Genomic DNA, 19,557 nt, shown 5'->3' on the forward strand with positions numbered 1-19,557 from the left:
TCTGTTATAAAATTTAAAATTCATGCAATTCTTCTCTTTTTCAATTAAGAACAATTTTTTTTATTTAAGAAAGGTGATGGATTCATAGGACATTCATAAATTTAAGGCATAGACACTAAGACACTAATGATCACAAGACACAAGCATAGATAAACATAAGCATGATTTTCGAAAAACAAGAAAATAAAGAACAAGGAGATTAAAGAACGGGTCCACCTTAGTGATGGCGGCTTGTTCTTCCTCTTGAAGATCTTATGGAGTGCTTGAGCTCCTCAATGTCTCTTCCTTGTCTTTGTTGCTCCTCTCTCATGATTCTTTGATCTTCTCTAATTTCATGGAGGAGAATGGAGTGTTCTTGGTGCTCCACCCTTAGTTGTCCCATGTTGGAACTCAATTCTCCTAGGGAGGTGTTGATTTGCTCCCAATAATTTTGTGGAGGAAAGTGCATCCCTTGAGGCATCTCAGGGATTTCATGATGAGTGGGATCTCTTGTTTGCTCCATCCTTTTCTTAGTGATGGGCTTGTCCTCATCAATGAGGATGTCTCCTTCTATGTCCACTCCAACTGAATAACAGAGGTGACAAATGAGATGAGGAAAGGCTAACCTTGCCAAGGTAGAGGACTTGTCCGCCACCTTATAGAGTTCTTGGGCTATAACCTCATGAACTTCCACTTCCTCTCCAATCATGATACTATGAATCATGATGGCCCGGTCTATAGTAACTTCGGACCGGTTGCTAGTGGGAATGATTGAGCGTTGGATAAACTCCAACCATCCCCTAGCCACGGGCTTGAGGTCGTGCCTTCTCAGTTGAACCGGCTTTTCTCTTGAATCTCTCTTCCATTGGCGCCCTCTTTACAAATGTCTGTGAGGACTTGGTCCAACCTTTGATCAAAGTTGACCCTTCTAGTGTAAGGGTGTTCATCTCCTTGCATCATGGGCAAGTTAAATGCCAACCTTACATTTTCTGGACTAAAATCTAAGTATTTCCCCCGAACCATTGTAAGCCAATTCTTTGGGTCTGGGTTCACACTTTGATCATGGTTCTTGGTGATCCATGCATTGGCATAGAACTCTTGAACCATTAAGATTCCGACTTGTTGAATGGGGTTGGTAAGAACTTCCCAACCTCTTCTTCGGATCTCATGTCGGATCTCCGGATATTCACTCTTTTTGAGTTTGAAAGGGACCTCGGGGATCACCTTCTTCAAGGCCACAACTTCATAGAAGTGGTCTTGATGCACCCTTGAGATGAATCTCTCCATCTCCCATGACTCGGAGGTGAAAGCTTTTGCCTTTCCTTTCCTCTTTCTAGAGGTTTCTCCGGCCTTGGATGCCATAAATGGTTATGGAAAAACAAAAAGCAATGCTTTTACCACACCAAACTTAAAAGGTTTGCTCGTCCTCGAGCAAAAGAAGAAAGAAGAGAGTAGAAGAAGAATAAATAGAGGAGATGGAGATGGCTTTTTTATTCGGCCAAAGGGAGAAGTAGTGTTTAGGTTGTGTGAAAATGAGGGGGTGAAGATAGGTTTATATAGGGGTGGAGAGAGGGGTAGGGTTCGGCTCTGGGAGGGTGGGTTTGGGAAGGAAAGTGGTTTAAATTTGAATGGTGAGGTAGGTGGGGTTTTATGAAGGATGGATGTGAGTGGTGAAGAGAAAGATGGGATTTGATAGATGAGGGGTTTTTGGGGAAGAGTGGTTGAGGTGATTGGTGAATGGGTGAAGAAGAAGAGAGAGGGTGGTGAGGTAGTGGGGATCCTGTGGGGTCCACAGATCCTGAGGTGTCAAGGAAAATTCAACCCTGCACCAAATGGCGTGCAAAAATGCACCCTTTGCCAATTCTGGCGTTAAACGCTGGGCTGGTGCCCATTTGTGGCGTTTAACGCCAGCTTCTTGCCCTTTCCTGGCGTTTAACGCCAGTCTGGTGCCCCTTTCCGGCGTTAAACGCCCAGAATGGTGCCAGACTGGGCGTTAAACGCCCATTTGCTAGCTTCACTGACGTTTAAACGCCAGCAAGTTCTCCTCCAGGGTGTGCTATTTTTCTTTCTGTTTTTCATTCTGTTTTTGCTTTTTCAATTGATTTTGTGACTTCTCATGATCATCAACCTACAGAAAACATAAAATAACAAAGGAAAATAGATAAAATATAACATTGGGTTGCCTCCCAACAAGCGCTTCTTTAATGTCAGTAGCTTGACAGAGAGCTCTCATGGAGCCTCACAAACACTCAGAGCATTGTTGGAACCTCCCAACACCAAACTTAGAGTTTGAATGTGGGGGTTCAACACCAAACTTAGAAGTTGGTTGTGGCCTCCCAACACCAAACTTAGAGTTTGACTGTGGGGGCTCTGTTTGACTCTGTTTTGAGAGAAGCTCTTCATGCTTCCTCTCCATGGTGACAGAGGGATATTCTTGAGCCTTAAACACAAAGGATTCTTTATTCACTTGAATGATCAATTCTCCTCTGTCAACATCAATCACAGCCTTTGCTGTGGCTAGGAAGGGTCTGCCAAGGATGATGGATTCATCCATGCACTTCCCAGTCTCTAGGACTATGAAATCAGCAGGGATGTAATGGTCTTCAATCTTCACCAAAACATCCTCTACAAGTCCATAAGCTTGTTTTCTTGAATTGTCTGTCATCTCTAGTGAGATTCTTGCAGCTTGTACCTCAAAGATCCTTAGCTTCTCCATTACAGAGAGAGGCATGAGGTTCACACTTGACCCTAGGTCACACAGAGCCTTCTTGAAGGTCATGGTGCCTATGGTGCAAGGTATTGAAAACTTCCCAGGATCTTTTCTCTTTTGAGGTAATTTTTACCTAGACAAGTCATCCAGTTCTTTGGTGAGCAAAAGGGGTGTATCCTCCCAAGTCTCATTACCAAATAACTTGTCATTTAGCTTCATGATTGCTCCAAGATATTTAGCAACTTGCTCTTCAGTGACATACTCATCCTCTTCAGAGGAAGAATACTCGTCAGAGCTCATGAATGGCAGAAGTAAATCTAATGGAATCTCTATGGTCTCAGTGTGAGCCTCAGATTCCCATGGTTCCTCATTAGGGAACTCATTGGAGGTCAGTGCACGCCCATTGAGGTCTTCCTCAGTGGCGTTCACTGCCTCTTCCTCCTCTCCAAGTTCGGCCATGTAGGTCATGTTAATGGCCTTGCACTCTCCTTTTGGATTCTCTTCTGTATTGCTTGGAAGAGTACTAGGATGGAGTTCAGTAATTTTCTTGCTCAGCTGTCCCACTTGTGCCTCCAAGTTCCTAATGGAGGACCTTGTTTCAGTCATGAAACTTTGAGTGGTTTTGATTAGATCAGAAACCATGGTTGCTAAGTCAGAGTGGTTCTGCTTAGAATTCTCTGTCTGTTGCTGAGAAGATGATGGAAAAGGCTTGCCATTGCTAAACCTGTTTCTTCCACCATTATTGTTGTTGAAACCTTGTTGAGGTCTCTGTTGATCCTTCCATGAGAGATTTGGATGATTTCTCCATGAAGAATTATAGGTGTTTCCATAGGGTTCTCCCATGTAATTCACCTCTTCCATTGAAGGGTTCTCAGGATCATAAGCTTCTTCTTCAGATGAAGCATCCTTAGTACTGCCTGGTGCAGCTTGCATTCCAGACAGACTTTGAGAAATCAAATTGACTTGCTGAGTCAATATTTTGTTCTGAGCCAATATGGCATTCAGAGTATCAATCTCAAGAACTCCTTTCTTCTGATTTATCCCATTGTTCACAGGATTCCTTTCAGAAGTGTACATGAATTGGTTATTTGCAACCATTTCAATGAACTCTTGAGCTTCTGCAGGCGTCTTCTTCAGATGAAGAGATCCTCCAGCAGAGCTATCCAAAGACATCTTGGACAGTTCAGAGAGACCATCATAGAAAATACCTATGATGCTCCATTCAGAAAGCATGTCAGAGGGACATTTTCTGATTAATTGTTTGTATCTTTCCCAAGCTTCATAGAGGGATTCTCCTTCCTTCTGTCTGAAGGTTTGGACTTCCACTCTAAGCTTACTTAATTTTTAAGGTGGAAAGAACTTTGCCAAGAAGGCATTGACTAGCTTTTCCCAAGAGTTCAGGCTTTCTTTAGGTTGTGAGTCCAACCATGTCCTAGCTCTGTCTCTTACAGCAAAAGGGAATAGCATAAGTCTGTAGACCTCAGGGTCAACTCTATTAGTCTTGACAGTGTCACATATTTGCAAGAATTCAGCTAAAAACTGATGAGGATCTTCCAATAGAAGTCCATGGAACTTGCAATTCTGTTGCATTAGAGAAACTAATTGAGGCTTAAGCTCAAAGTTGTTTGCTCCAATGGCAGGGATAGAGATGCTTCTCCCATAGAAGTCGGGAGTAGGTGCAGTAAAGTCACCAAGCACCTTCCTTGCATTGTTGGCATTGTTGTTGTTTTCGGCTGCCATGGTTTCTTCTTCTTTGAAGATTTCTGTTAGGTCCTCTACAGAGAGTTGTGCCTTAGCTTCTCTTAGCTTTCGGTTCAAGGTCCTTTCAGGTTCAGGGTCAGCCTCAACAAGAATATTTTTGTCTTTGCTCCTGCTCATATGAAAGAGAAGAGAACAAGAAAATATGGAATCCTCTATGTCACAGTATAGAGATTCCTTGAGGTGTCAGAGGAAAAGAAAAGTAGAAGGAAGGAGTAGAGAATTCGAACTTATCAAGAAAGATGGAGTTCGAATTGTGCATTAAGGAATAGTGTTAGTCCATAAATAGAAGGATGTGAGAAGAGGGGAAGAAATTTTCGAAAATAATTTAAAAAGATTTTAAAAACATTTTGAAAAACACTAATTGATTTTCGAAAACTAAGAGTGGAAAAGAAATCAAGTGATTTTTGAAAAAGATTTTGAAATTAGAAATAAAAAAGATATGATTGAAAACTATTTTAAAAAAGAAGTGATTAAAAATATATGATTGAAAAGTTATGGTTTTAAAAAGATATGATTTGAAAAATAATTAAAAAAAAGATTTGATTTTAAAAATTAATGACTTGGTTAACAAGAAAAGATATGATTCAAACATTAAACCTTTCTCAACAGAAAAGGCAACATGCTTGAAATGTTGAATCAAATCATTAATTGATAGCAAGTATTTTTGAAAATGGAAAGAAATTGATTTTGAAAAAGATTTGATTGAAAAGATATGATTTGAAAAAGATTTGATTTTGAAAAACTTTGAAAACTTGAAAAAAAATTGATTTGAAAACAAAATCTTCCCTCTTGTGCCATCCTGGCGTTAAACGCCCAGAATGGTGCACATTCTGGCGTTTAACGCCCAAAGCACTACCCTTTTGGGCGTTAAACGCCCAGCCAGGCATCCTGGCTGGCGTTTAAACGCCAGTTTTTCCTTCTTCACTGGGCGTTTTGAACGCCCAGCTTTTTCTGTATAATTCCTCTGCTGCATGTACTGAATCTTCAGTTCCCTGTATTATTGTCTTGAAAATAGAACCAAGATCAAATAAACAATGCATGCAAGACCCCAAACTTAAAATGAGACTAGTGTCTCAATAAGAAACATAACATATTTTTTGGTTTTTATGATTTTGTAATTTTTTTTTGATTTTTCGAAAATAAAGTGGAAAAGAAAATAAAGGTATTAAAATTCTTAATGAGAATTCCAGGAATCATGCAATGTTAGTCTAAAGCTTCAGTCTAAAGGAATTAGACATGGATAGCCAAGCTTCAGCAGGACATTGCATTCAAGAGCTAAATTGACGAGAATCAATCAGCTTTGGTGATGATAAGATCATCACCTTGAAACACTAGAATTCATTCTTAAGAACTCTGAAAAATACCTAATCTAAGCAACAAGATGAACCGTCAGTTGTCCATACTCGAAACAATCCCCGGCAACGGCGCCAAAAACTTGGTGCACGAAATTGTGATCAATACTTTTCACAACTCAAATAATCCCCGGTAATGAATCCAAAAACTTGGTGTTCAATACCATGGCATAAACACAACTTCGCACAACTAACTAGCAAGTGCACTGGGTCGTCCAAGTAATAAACCTTACGCGAGTAAGGGTCGATCCCACGGAGATTGTTGGTATGAAGCAAGCTATGGTCATCTTGTAAATCTCAGTCAGGCAGACTCAAATGGTTATGAATGATTTATGAATATAACATAAAGATAAAGATAGAGATACTTATGCAATTCATTGGTGAGAATTTTAGATAAGCGTATGAAGATGCTTTGTCCCTTCCGTCTCTCTGCTTTCCTACTGTCTTCATCCAATCCTTCTTACTCCTTTCCATGGCAAGCTGTATGTTGGGCATCACCGTTGTCAATGGTTACAGTCCCGTCCTCTCAGTGGAAATGTTCAATGCACCCAGTCACGGCACGGCTATCCAGTTGTCGGTTCTCGATCATGTTGGAATAGAATCCAGTGATTCTTTTATGTCTGTCACTAACGTCCCACAATCGCGAGTTTGAAGCTCGTCACAGTCACTCAATCATTGAATCCTACTCAGAATACCACAGACAAGGTTTAGACCTTCTGGATTCTCTTGAATGCCGCCATCAATTCTAGCTTATACCACGAAGATTCTGGTTAAAGAATCCAAGAGATAAACATTCAAGCCTTGTTTGCTTGTAGAACGGGAGTGGTTGTCAGGCACGCGTTCATAAGTGAGAATGATGATGAGCGTCACATAATCATCACATTCATCAAGTTCTTGAGTGCGAATGAATATCTTGGAATAAGAACAAGCTGAATTGAATAGAAGAACAATAGTAATTGCATTAATACTCGAGGTACAGCAAAGCTCCACACCTTAATCTATGGTGTGTAGAAACTCCACCGTTGAAAATACATAAGAACAAGGTCTAGGCATGGCCGAATGGCCAGCCTCCCAAAGAGGGTTCAATCATAAAAACATGATCAAAAGATTCTAAGATTGAAAGACTAAAAATACAATAGTAAAAGGTCCTACTTATAGGGAACTAGTAGCTTAAGAATTACAAAGGTGAGTAAATGACATAAAAATCCACTTCCGGGCCCACTTGGTGTGTGCTTGGGCTGAGCATTGAAGCATTTTTGTGTAGAGACTCTTCTTGGAGTTAAACGCCAGCTTTTGTGCCAGTTTGGGCGTTTAACTCCCATTCTTGTGCCAGTTCCGGCGTTAAACGCCGGGCATTCTTGAGCTGATTTGGAACGCCGGTTTGGGCCATCAAAACTCGGGCAAAGTATGAACTATTATACATTGCTGGAAAGCCCAGGATGTCTACTTTCCAACGCCGTTGAGAGCGCGCCAATTGGGCTTCTGTAACTCCAGAAAATCCACTTCGAGTGCAGGGAGGTTAGAATCCAACAGCATCTGCAGTCCTTTTCAGTCTCTGAATCAGATTTTTGCTCAGGTCCCTCAATTTCAGCCAGAAAATACCTGAAATCACAGAAAAACACACAAACTCATAGTAAATTCCAGAAAAGTAAATTTTAATTAAAAACTAATAAAAATATACTAAAAACTAACTAAATCTACTAAAAACATACTAAAAACAATGCCAAAAAGCGTATAAATTATCCGCTCATCAGTATGTAATGAAGCACAGTCGGTCCATCCCTCAGGCTCACGAGGACAAACTGCTCTGATACCACTAAATGTAACACCCTAATTACCCTAAGCCTTACCTCGCGTCGTAAAGCAAAGCTTAATCAAAGGTTACGACAGTCTTAAGCTCATACATATAATATATGAAAAGATTTGATATAATCTAGAAGCCCGATGAAGGATATAGCTCAAAACAAGATTTGAAAAGCGCAGAGCTTACTCACGAAGCTACAAACTTAATGTACAAGATATAGGTATAATATAACAAAAGATAAAAGTATAACAATGTAATGATCTAGCCACGACTCGCGGAGTTTAAGCCGGCTAGCTATATACAGACCATACAAAAATCTGAAGTTTAAAAACAGCTTATACAAGTTTATCTCTCAAAGATAAGCCTCTAGGCAAAATTAAATACAAAAGATGAGAGATAAATACAAAATAAGCAAAAAGACTCCAAAACAGATAGAGATCCTCCGCTCTATCACCACCAAAGCAACCCACTGAGGTGGGTTGCGACCTGCATCTGAAAAATAACAACAAAAATATGGTATGAGAACCGGAGGTTCTCAGTATGGTAACAGTGCCCAGTGATGTAAGATATAAGACTCCGGAACGCCAAAGGCAATCCTATAACTTCATATCCATCACAAGATTCAAGCTTAAGGCATCACTAAAATAGTAAAACATCAATTAAAACCATAACATAACTTAAAACCTTAACATAACTTATGGGGCAATCTAACTTAAGGAATTTTCTAGTCTAACAGATCTCTGCTGTCCCACAGCCTTCACCAACCTACCCTCCATGCGATCCCATCGCTGCCGCCTTCCGAACCTCCTTAATCCCAGTAGAAAGCATAATTATTTACAATGCAAGTAAAACACAAGTATAGGCATATATATCAAGAAATTCAAGTATACAATTAGACATGTTATACAATTAGGCAAGCAATTACAAGTCGACAAAGCAAACAAACAGACAGAAGATGCACATGATGAATGCCTGTCCTATTGGCTGTGATATCACATTGTTGGTTCAACTGCCAACCTAACACATCTCCATGGAGATGTCGCCCTTCGGAATCATCATTGGGAACCCCCGAGATATGGTGCTCAGAACACCGTCCAGGATTTTGTGCCTGCACACTCTATTGATCCGAAGGGGTGTGAGCGGGATACTCTTGCGATAGACCTCACATCTCAACGCAAGCGGGACGAACTACCACCCTTACGCTGCCGCCACTACCTCGACAGGCGGGATTCAACCGCTGTCCCTGCTGGGCGCATAGCGTCTCAACACTTTTAGTATAAAACAATAATTCAGTGGTTTTCAGAAAATATTTTCAGTATATCATAGATCCATCATTTCATTCCGAGTCCTCGACTCATCTCAACCACTGTCAATTCAACATTTCCATTCTGAACTCATTAGTTCGTCAATTTTTCAATTCAGATATCATTCTTCATTCTCATCCCACCAGGTCCATCCTCAATACACCAGAAATCTAGGCCTCTATTCTCTAACTTTTCAAAATAATACCAATTTAAATCTTCTAGGACCTTCCCCATGTTTTGATACTCAAATTTAAGCAAAAAAAATCTTAAAATGGTGTTTCAGAAGTGTACAAGTTTGTTGGGAAGGTGAAATAGTTGAAAACAAGAAGTTAGTTTGAAAAACAGGGCATGTGCGTACGCACAGGGGTGTGCGTGCGCACGTCCAAGGAGATTTTCAAAAGCGTGCGTACGCATAGAGGTGTGCGTGCGCACAAGGTGTGCTAGCGCCGTCAACAGAATGCCCTTCCCAACGTGTGCGTGCGCACAGGGCTGTGCGAGCGCACAGGTTGTAAAACTCCATTGGTTATGTGTGTGCACAGGGCGTGTTAGCGCCCTCATCAGAAGCCATGTCCCCGTGTGTACGTGCGCACAGGTTTTAAAATTCACGGGGTGTGCGTGCGCACACAAACCAGAAATCACAAAATTCTGCAACATTGCAGAATTTCAGATTTTGACACCAAAATTTTCACAATCATATCTTTTTCTACCATATTCGAATTTCCACAAAATTTAAATCGTTTTAAAGCTTATTCAATTTTCTTTCATTTGATATAAAATACATGGAATTTCAAGCATGGTAGTTCAATATATGATTCATGGAAGTTCACCAAAATTTCCATTTTACCAAAAGTTCACAAAATCTCAATTTTCCACAATCCTCAACCAAATTCAAACCAAAGCCCTTCCAAACTCTAATGTACATTATAACTCACCCTTTATGTCACATTCCACCATTCATACCAAATTTTCCTTCACATTACTTCATTCTCAACCATCAAACATCAAATATATAACACTATAATCAAACCTCCACCAACACATTCACCAATCATCATTCTATCACTATCAATCTTCATCATTAATTCTCATTCATGCTTTATATCAACAATCAACAATATACATTCATTCAAATCCATCATACATTATACCTCAACCTCATTATTTAACAACATTAATAATATCAATTCATCATACATCATCAACCAACCAACATCAACAGCCATATCAATCCAAACCTATCCTATAGGTCTCTAACCTAAGTGTCCAGAAATATTATATACTACATAGAGGAAATCGAAATCATACATTGGCTGATTTCTAATATGCCAAAAACCCAAAAATTGAGTGCAATTAAGCTTCCAACCACAAGCAAGCCACCAATCAACTCCAACAAGCATCAAATCAATTCCATAGGCTTCCAAACTCACAATAATCAAGCTATAAACACACAAATCATAACTAATCAACCTAAAGCTCATTATAATTAAAATTTCACAAGAGTTCAAGATCTCTTACCTTGCCCAACAGTTTTGGAAGCCAAAATCTAATGCTAATCAAGGGTTAAAGTGTACCTAAACACTCAAAATCATAAAATTTTACTTAATCCAAAATCCAAAAACTCGAAATTCTTAGGGCTGGAAACTGGACAAAGAATCTCGAGAAACTTATCACAAGGCTTATCTGGAAGTGACGGGCTCGACAAGAGTTTCGCGTAGCCGCTGACGGCACGCAAATCGGAGCACCGTAGCTCGAGATATGGCGGATTGAAGTTGTAGGTGAATAGTAATTTTTGGAAACCCTCACTCTCTTCTCACTTCAGCTGCTCCCCCTCTCTTGAATGTGTTTAATGAGCTGAAGGGTTCGTTAATGGACCTATTTATATGTTGGGCTTTGGCCCAACTTGAGTTCGGTCCAACCCGTTAGTGTTTTTAGCCCGTTTGACCCAATTTTGGGTCAAACCTTTAAAATTAACGTCCGATTTTTTACTTCTAATATTTTTCTAAGGTTTTTGACTATTTTCACTTTTTCTCGCACAGTACCGGGCAGACTTGAATTGATTCGACCGCCGATTCGCGTTTTTTCGTCGAAAATACATTTTCTGACTCAGAAAAATCCACTGAGTCCAAAAATCATATTTAAATCCTCAAATTCTCATTCTAAATTTTCAAAACCTAATTTGGACAATATTAATTATCTAATTAAACGGTTAATTACTCTCTCTCTCTCTCTCTCTCTCTCTCTCTCTCTCTCTCTCTCTCTCTCTCTCTCTCTCTCTCTCTCTCTCTCTCTCTCTCTCTCTCTCTCTCTCTCTCTCTCTCTCTCTCTCTCTCTCTCTCTCTCTCTCTCTCTCTCTCTCTCTCTCTCTCTCTCTCTCTCTCTCTCTCTCTCTGAGACTAAAATCATACTTATATTATTTTATACTTTTAATTTTTTTCATGGAAATTTTCTAAAATTATTTTCTATTAATATAAGAGATATTTCTACTCTTTTTCTCCCTCTCTCTCTCCCGTAACTATTTCAACCTAAATCATAGAGACCAAAATCATACTTATATTGTTTTATACTTTTAATTTTTTTATGGAAATTTTCTAATATTATTTTCTATTAATATAAGAGATATTTCTAAAAAAAATAAATACATATGGGATAAATGGAATGAAAAATTTGCTTCTAAAATATGGACCAAAGTAGCCGCTAGATCAGTCTAATTGAGAGTAAAACTTCTTGTGAGTTCTTTGTAACAAAAAAATTAAAAGAATTGATAAAAAAAAGCAAACTAATCGTACAGGTTTTAGTATTTATTGGTTTAAAATAATAAAATTATCATTTTTGTCAAAATTTGGGTAACCCTAAATTTTAAATTCTAATAGTATAAAAATGTAAAAAAATTACGTATTATTATTTTTATATGAAGTTAATAACTCATAATCGTTAAATGATTTTTGACTAAATTATTATCAAATATCAACTCACATGAATTGTATGTAAATTTTTGCGGTATAAAAATAAAATATTGATCTAAAATATTAACTAATTGATAAAAAAAAAACCTCTCAATATTTCTCAATATTATATTTGGTTTAACTTCAATTGAACTTTTGCATTTTTAACTTCTAAACGTAGTGGTTCGATGAGTTGGACAACTGGGTTTTTAGAACCTGAATAAGAAGGAATGGAATTGAAAGGTACTTAATAGGATGGACTGGACAAGCAGGGGCGGAGCTAGAAGAAATATTAGAGGGGGACCAAAAATATTTACACACTAAAAAAAGACTAAAATAAAATTTTAAGGGGGGCTAAACTGAAATTTACATATAATTTACATGTAAAAAATTAAAATTAGGGGAGGCGATTGCCCCCCTTTGTATGTATGTAGCTTCGCCCCTGTGGACAAGGGTTATTGCTCATAGGAATGGGAGGTGCATTTCTTGCACATTGTTTCATACGTTGCATGTTTGCTAAATCAAAATCTTTCTTCAACGTTAGAAACTTTTCCTTGTGTGCGTGTGCTCGTGCTCGCTTTGCCACCATTTCCTTTTACATCAATAATCTAGTACTGAGTTATAGAATCGATTAACCAAAGTTGTTTTTATTTTAAAAAAATAAAAGAAAAACAGACATGAATAAGCGAAATCATTCCTTGAATATGTTGAATTAAATAATAACATATATTTTAAAAAATGGTAGGAAGAATTTTCTACAGGAGTAGATGCTTAACACTCCAACAATGGTAACATGAAAACTAACTAGGTGGCATTGGTGAGATTATTTTTCTTATTTATTTTTACATATATGATCTCATCGTCCTTGGTTCCCGAGTTAAATCCAAATGAGTCATGGTGGCTAAACTAAACAATCTTAGTTTTTCTTGTTGTGTTGGAAAGAATGAATTAAAATGTGATGAACGTGTCCTGGTGCCAAGGAGAGAGCTGGGGGGCAAAAGGGTCATCTCCAGCCGATGAGAAATCAACGAAACTGCCTAACTGGAAATCAAAGACTTGGTCAAGCAGGTCATTCCACTTTGGCTCGCTCTGCACCTCCCTACTCTCCCACGTCACATCCGCCGATACCACCGAATCCGACGACGTATCCATATGCAATCGCTCCTTCACCTCCGGCTTCCTCTCATTCTCCTCCGACGAAGATGCTGATTTGTGATCCGCCGCCCCAAGATGGTTGTATTTCTCAATCTTTCCTTTCTTGTTGTAAATTCGGCATAGCACCCAATCATCAAGCTGCAATAATTCCCAATCATTATATTTTTTACCAAATCTAAAATGTTGTGAGATTGAAATTAAGGTGCATAGAGCACGACATACCCTTAAGTTATTTTTCTTGTTGCCTGCGGATCTGTCAACATTAGCGAGTCTATATTCATGCATGATCCAATTGGTTTTCACTCCTTTGGGGGCTTTGCCAGCGTAAAACACCAGTGCCTTCTTGATGGCCAGGGCCTTGGGCTTTCCAATGGGCTTATCGGCACCTGTGGCCTTCCAGTACCCTGTACCTGCAGCCCGGTTTGGGCGTGATCCGTTCGGATATTTGCGGTCCCTGGGAGAGAAGAAATACCACTCTTTCTCGCCGTATAGAGCCATCTCTGTACATTTATTTAGATAGAAAAAGAATTCAGTACTTAGTTTTTGTTTCTGTCTTTGTTTCCCCTTGAGAAATAAAGTAGTGTACCTGGAAGGTGCCATGGATCAAACTTGTACAAATCGATCTCCTTGATGATAGGAACAGCAATTGACTGTGAAGCACATTTCTTGCACAAGTAGTGATTCACAAGCTCCTCATCAGTGGGGTGGAACCTGAATCCAGGTGGTAATTCCAATTCACTCTTCATTGCGGCCTCTTCCTTTCTTTTTTTTCTTCTTGTTTGCGACTTAGAACTTGGAAGTTGGAACGTGAGAGAGAGGCTTGGAGAAGCTGAGGTCTATATAGGGAGGGTTAATTAAATTGACACGTGTGCATTTGGCACTTGGAACTTGCAACTTGGAAGCAGGGATAGTGATTCTGTCACTGCTTAGATCAGCAAAAGAAAAGGGTTAAGTCAAGTTGACTGTAAATCATGTGGATTCTGGGTGCTCTCCAACCTGCACCCTTCTCCTAACCAGTCATGTCACGCCGCCTGTACTATAACATTTGACTCTTCAAAATACACAAAATTGAAATGGAGATTGAAGATTGAACTCATTACTTGTATTGTAGTGTAGTGTAGCGGCAGCGCTCACTTATTACAGGGGTTAGCCATGTCACCTTGTTGAATTTCCTTCTATATTGCCCAAAATGATTCAATCCTGTTCCCTCCATGTCTCCACCTAATTTCTTTTTGTTTTTGTCCCTCCCTCAAAGAAATAATATTCCTCCTCTTATGATTATTTATTTATATTGCCAAAGTCCCTCTTCTTCAACCTTCACTATTATTAATGGTTTGACCATTGTCCATTACTTATGTATGTGGTGGTGTCTTCAACTAGCCAATACCGCTATACTTTTAATTAGGTAATATGATATACAATAAAATATTAAACTAAGGAATTGATATTAAGGGTATTTTTAAGTTTTTAAGAATTAATATTAATTTTTAACTCTTCCTACAAATTTCCTCTGTATTAAAAGCTTTTAATAGCATAGGAATTACTTGGTCAAAGACATTGGACATATTAAAGCTCACACTAATAAAAGGTTAAGCGTGCATGCCATATCTTTGGTATATTCTTAGCCGCGAACTTTATGACGCGAGAACATTCTTAACCTATATACTAGTGCGTGGGATTAGAAAAAGAAAATTGATCCACAAACAGTAGTAACATCAACATGCATGATGCATGGATCTGCAAAACCTAAGTTCATGTGGTGTGACGTGATGTGTGACTTAGCAGTATGGACAAGGACATTGGTCTTGGGAGGAAGCTGCCTGGATGTTACCTTAAGGATTGTTTCTCTAAGCTAGGCCTTTGGGCAAACATTTTCGGTGGGTCCAACAACGGTTGAGGTAAGACATGACATTTCTTCCCCTTGGTTTGAATTCAATTAACAAATCCTGTATTTTATCCATCTATGGTCAAGGATACTGTCATTATTTTCCTTTTTCAATTGGCCCACCTTGTATCAAATTATCTCTGAAACTCCTTTGACTTGCACGAATTGAAAGTTTTTTACTAGAATAATTTATTATTTTGAAATAATTTTGTCAAGCAATATTACCTTATAATATATAATTAGTCTCTGTAAGTACGTGCGTTAGTGATCAAGATTCAAGTGTGAAGTATGAACACACATTACATATAGGAATTTTAGGTAACAAACTATTTATATTGACTTAAAAATAGATAACAAACGCTCATGCTAGAATCTGTCTGCTTATTATGAATGATCTTGAAAGGATTCCATATCCATCTCCCTCGGTCTTTGAATTTTGTGTTTCTTGATACTAGTAGTATAATATGGCAACTACCTCTATGCTTGGCCACCAAGTTAACTACTACTAGCTAGTACCATTGAGTTCTGTTCCATATATATTATTATAATTCTAGCCGCCGTATTAGTAAATGGCCTAATACATAAATTATTGTTTTATTTTAGAAAGAAATACAGTTTAATGAACGTGGTTAAGAAATGTCATGTCAAGTGTGAATCTTTTTGAACTAGAAGAGAGAGCCAATAGGTCGGAGAGAAATGAACATTTTGTTGCTTAGTTAAAATGGCACCTTCGGCGAAGGTTCTCCACCAATCGCACTAGCTGCCATCATTGACTTCGGTTCCCTGTATCAAGTTGGGGACCCACGTATGACAAGTTTCGCCCCTTGCATATGGGTCTCATCTTTTCTTTTTTATTTGATCTTCTAAATGGGTCAGGGTCCTAACAGCCACTAGACTTTTGAGTTGGTCCATAGTTTACATATTTCAGCAAAAGCTTGTTTACGTTTATTTGATATTTCTAACCAATAAATTTTTTATTTAAGGTTTAGGGCTCACTTCTGTCCAAAAAGCACTAATAAGGATTCACTTAGGCCCAACTAAAACTAAAAGATTCACTTGGAACCCAAGAAAAGATTTGTTTATAAAATGAAAAATAGGATTACAGACTATATGCTGACCCAATGAGCCTTGGCTCTAGTGGCATTTCTCCCCCCTCCCCACCTCAAGGTCTAGGGTTCAAATCCTAGAGGATGCAATTGAGGAAAAAATGTGATAAATATGTGAGGAGTGTGTGGGTGTGTTGTGTACCTAGGATTGGGGGTTGTCCAATCCACCGACCAAAAAAAAGAAAAAAAAAGACTATATGCTGACTGAAAAAACTAGACAACATTTTATTCTTTAAATTCGCAATGCATCTCTGCAATCTCATTTTTTATGGGAATTCTTGTGTGTTCAAAGACCAATAGTAATTGTTCTAAGGATTATTTGAAATTGAGTTGTTTTTGGGCTTGAACGCAAGGTTTAGACACTTTTGGGGCAGCGACTGACATCTACTGATGTCACAATGCTGCTGTCCAAGTTCCTTGTGAGTAGGAGTGGAAAAAGGCCAGGCAATCTACTAGGGGCCTGCAGCGTGGCCTGTGTTTAGTCTGGCTTGACCTAGCCTGTTATAAAATAGACACAGGCTTAGGCATTTATAAAAACTTTAATATGTTAATAGATCAGACTCAAACTCACTAATTAGCCTTATTGACTTGTCAGGCCTATCTGGGCCTGTTAACACATAATTATATATAAATAAATTTTTTATTACTAACAAAATTATGAGATATTTTAAATTTATTATATTTAATTATAAATACTTTTATATATTTTAAATACTTTTAAAGTCTAAAAATTCTTATAAATTTAAATATGACATATTACATATAAATATTTTTATTAAAAATTAGGTTTTTTTAAATAATATTTTTATTTTTGTAAAAAAAAAATATTTCAAGCCTCTTAATAGGCTTTAGGCTAGACCAGGCTAAATAACAGACCAAGCTTAGTAATTTTAAAAAAAAGTCTATAGCAAGTTGAAAGCCAAACTCAGGTCAATTAATTACATGACAGGCCAGGCCTGTTAAGAGCAAAGCCTGGCCTAACTTGGCCTGTTTTCACCCCCTACTCGTGAGAAGATGGAGGTGATGCCTGCAAGGGACTTCAATACTTAAGTTAGTAAGAATTTTAAGCAAGCTTTTAGTAGATTGGATTCGAAATATACCTAAGGGTGTCAAGGTATTTATAATTGTAGATGTAAAGTCAATAACCACCTTTCGAGTAATCCCACTTTTGGTGGTGGGTTGGTTACTCTCTTTTGGTAGGGAGATTGTTGAGATCTCCTTTTTAGATGAAAAGGAGAGATTGTAGGAGTTAGTTACTTATTCGAACAAGTAGAGCTAGGATAACATCATTGCATCCGACGTCTATGAGATCAGGTAGGTGTCGATCTAGCCAATATCTATTGATTCGACTTTACTTATTTTGGGTTTGGCTAAGTTTTGGACCAAAATTTTTGAAATTTCTGACCACGATAGTTAGGTAGAAATGAAGAAGAAGTCGAGACGAACGCATAATTGCAAACGGGTCGTCGATCGGAGTTATGGTTTGTGAGTTACGTGGATTTGAAGTTTGAATGAATGGTGAAGTTAGAACATGGTTTCTCTCTATGTGCTGAATTTTGCTAAGTGAAGGACTTATATATCATGGGCTTGAGTCAAATGTGAGTCTGTTTGAAATTTTTTTGTCCATTGGCCCTATCTTGAGCCAAAATTTTTAAAATGACTGTCCAAATTTTTATTCTAAATATTTTTCTCATCATTTTACAGTTTTAGTTCTCTCACACGCAGTGTCGAACATATTTAAATTGGTACTATTACATTTTAACGCCAGTACGCATTTTTTACAATTAATTATATTTTTGCGCTTAAATTTATTTTTTAAGCTAAATTTTCACTAGTAAATCTTCAAATTTTAAATTTTTAATTTTTAATATTTTTTCTCATAATTAATTAATTAATTATTTATTTATTATTTAGTTGAGTTTTATAAATTACGCCTTGGGCGTCCTTTTTTGTAAAGGTGATGATGGAAAAGTCAGGCATCTCAGTTTCGTCACTAATCTGGTAGACTTCTTTGAAATGTCTCTTGTGGGAGGATTTTGTCACTCCTCCACCTGCAAATTTCTTAGCAATCATGTGGATATGCCTCTCAGGACTTCGTGGTGGTCGATCACGATGAGCTTTGTGTTCTTCATCTTTTTTTTCGGCCTTGATCATTTGACCTGTCTGCCAAGTACCTATCCAACCAACTTTTTCTAACCAATTTCTCAATCACTTTTTTAACCCTAATCCTAACCCTAACCCTAAATGCTAACCCTAACTCTAACCCTATCCCTAACCCTAAATACTAACCCTAACCCTAACCCTAACCCTAAGAGACTTGGCGCATGCTTGACCTTATCTCCTTTTTGAATGAAAAACTAGGTAAGTAAGCTTCTTCCCAAATCATTGAAGCATGCAACCGATCTAGGTAGCAAATTATCAAACTATTTCATGGCCGCATTGGTTAATGTAGTCGAAAAAACTTTACAACGAGTTATATTCGACGCGTCTGCCAAGTACATGCGACTTTTGAAATTACTCAGATGATGTCTCGGAATGGTGGTTCCATTATAGGGATCCATGTCCGAGCTCTTAAAGTTTTTAGGAACTTTAACCCGCATAATTTCTTCTATAAAGGGGTCTTCACCCGTCAGAGGGGTTTCTTCCCAGTAACCTCGGATAGTTCTCCTATCCTTGAGGTCAAATTCCAGTTTCAAAAGCTTTTCATCTAATTCTGTTCATCGTCATACCTCTCTTCTTAAGGCTCTTTTAGATTTCTGTTGTCGCTCTAGCTCCTACTCGAGTTGTTCTAGCCCTCCATGGTGTCCATGTACCAGACCCATGAGCTCTTTCAGATTCTGGTTTATCATGTCCTCGGTTGGTGGACCTCCTAGTTTATCCTTCTGGGTTGAGGGTTCCGTGAAGTCCCTTCTCCATTGTGGCTGTCTATTTTATCTTGTCACGAAGGTATTATGAGCACCCGATCTTCATTGTGATATTTCGACTCAGATTCATATGTCGTATGACTATGCATCTTCGGGATGATCAGGTTGGGTGTAGACTTCTAGGTTCCCGGCAACCACGTCAATGTTTTGAGGGTTACCTGAAAATGAGTTATTTTTGGGTCTAAACGCAATTAGGGTAGCAATTAACGTCTATTGGTGTCATGATATTGTTGTCTGAGTTTCTCGTGAGGAGGTGAGGGTGGTGCCTGCAAGGAACTTTGATACTTAAGTTAGCAAGGGTTTTAGGCATATTTTTAGTAGATTGGGTTTGAAGTACACCTGAGGGTATTAGGGTATTTATAACTGTAGATGTAGAGTCAATAACTACCTTTTGAGTAGTTTCACTTTTGGTGGTGGATTGATTACTCCCTTTTACTAGAAAAGTTGTTGAGATCTCCTTTCTAAATGAATAGGAGAGATTATAGAAGTTATTACTGATTCGGACAAGTAAGACTAAGATAACGTCGTCATGTCCGATCTCTATGAGGTCGGATAGGTGTCAATCTAGCCAATATCTATTGATTGGGTCTTATTTATTTTGGGTTTGACTAAATCGTAAGACAAGATATAAACAT

At 38.3% G+C, this 19,557-nt stretch overlaps 1 protein-coding gene and 1 non-coding gene across 2 annotated transcripts; one reads left to right on the forward strand and one right to left on the reverse strand.

Annotated features, from left to right (window-relative positions):
* The first annotated feature begins 3,916 nt into the window (after positions 1-3,916).
* LOC130972244 (small nucleolar RNA R71) lies at positions 3,917-4,024 on the forward strand. The gene has a single exon (XR_009083436.1). It is a non-coding gene; the product is annotated as a small nucleolar RNA R71 (small nucleolar RNA).
* An 8,510-nt stretch (positions 4,025-12,534) lies between these two features.
* Positions 12,535-13,847, reverse strand: LOC130969396 (protein ATAF2-like). The gene is made up of 3 exons (XM_057895084.1): positions 13,594-13,847; positions 13,230-13,507; positions 12,535-13,145 (listed from the first exon to the last, which is right to left on the reverse strand). Exons 1-3 carry the CDS (start codon positions 13,751-13,753, stop codon positions 12,801-12,803), a joined length of 783 nt encoding a protein of 260 aa, XP_057751067.1. The 5' UTR covers positions 13,754-13,847; the 3' UTR covers positions 12,535-12,800.
* Between the last annotated feature and the right edge of the window lie 5,710 nt (positions 13,848-19,557).

This window comes from Arachis stenosperma, chromosome 3 (assembly GCF_014773155.1).
Source record: "Arachis stenosperma cultivar V10309 chromosome 3, arast.V10309.gnm1.PFL2, whole genome shotgun sequence".
Taxonomy (NCBI): Eukaryota; Viridiplantae; Streptophyta; class Magnoliopsida; order Fabales; family Fabaceae; genus Arachis; species Arachis stenosperma.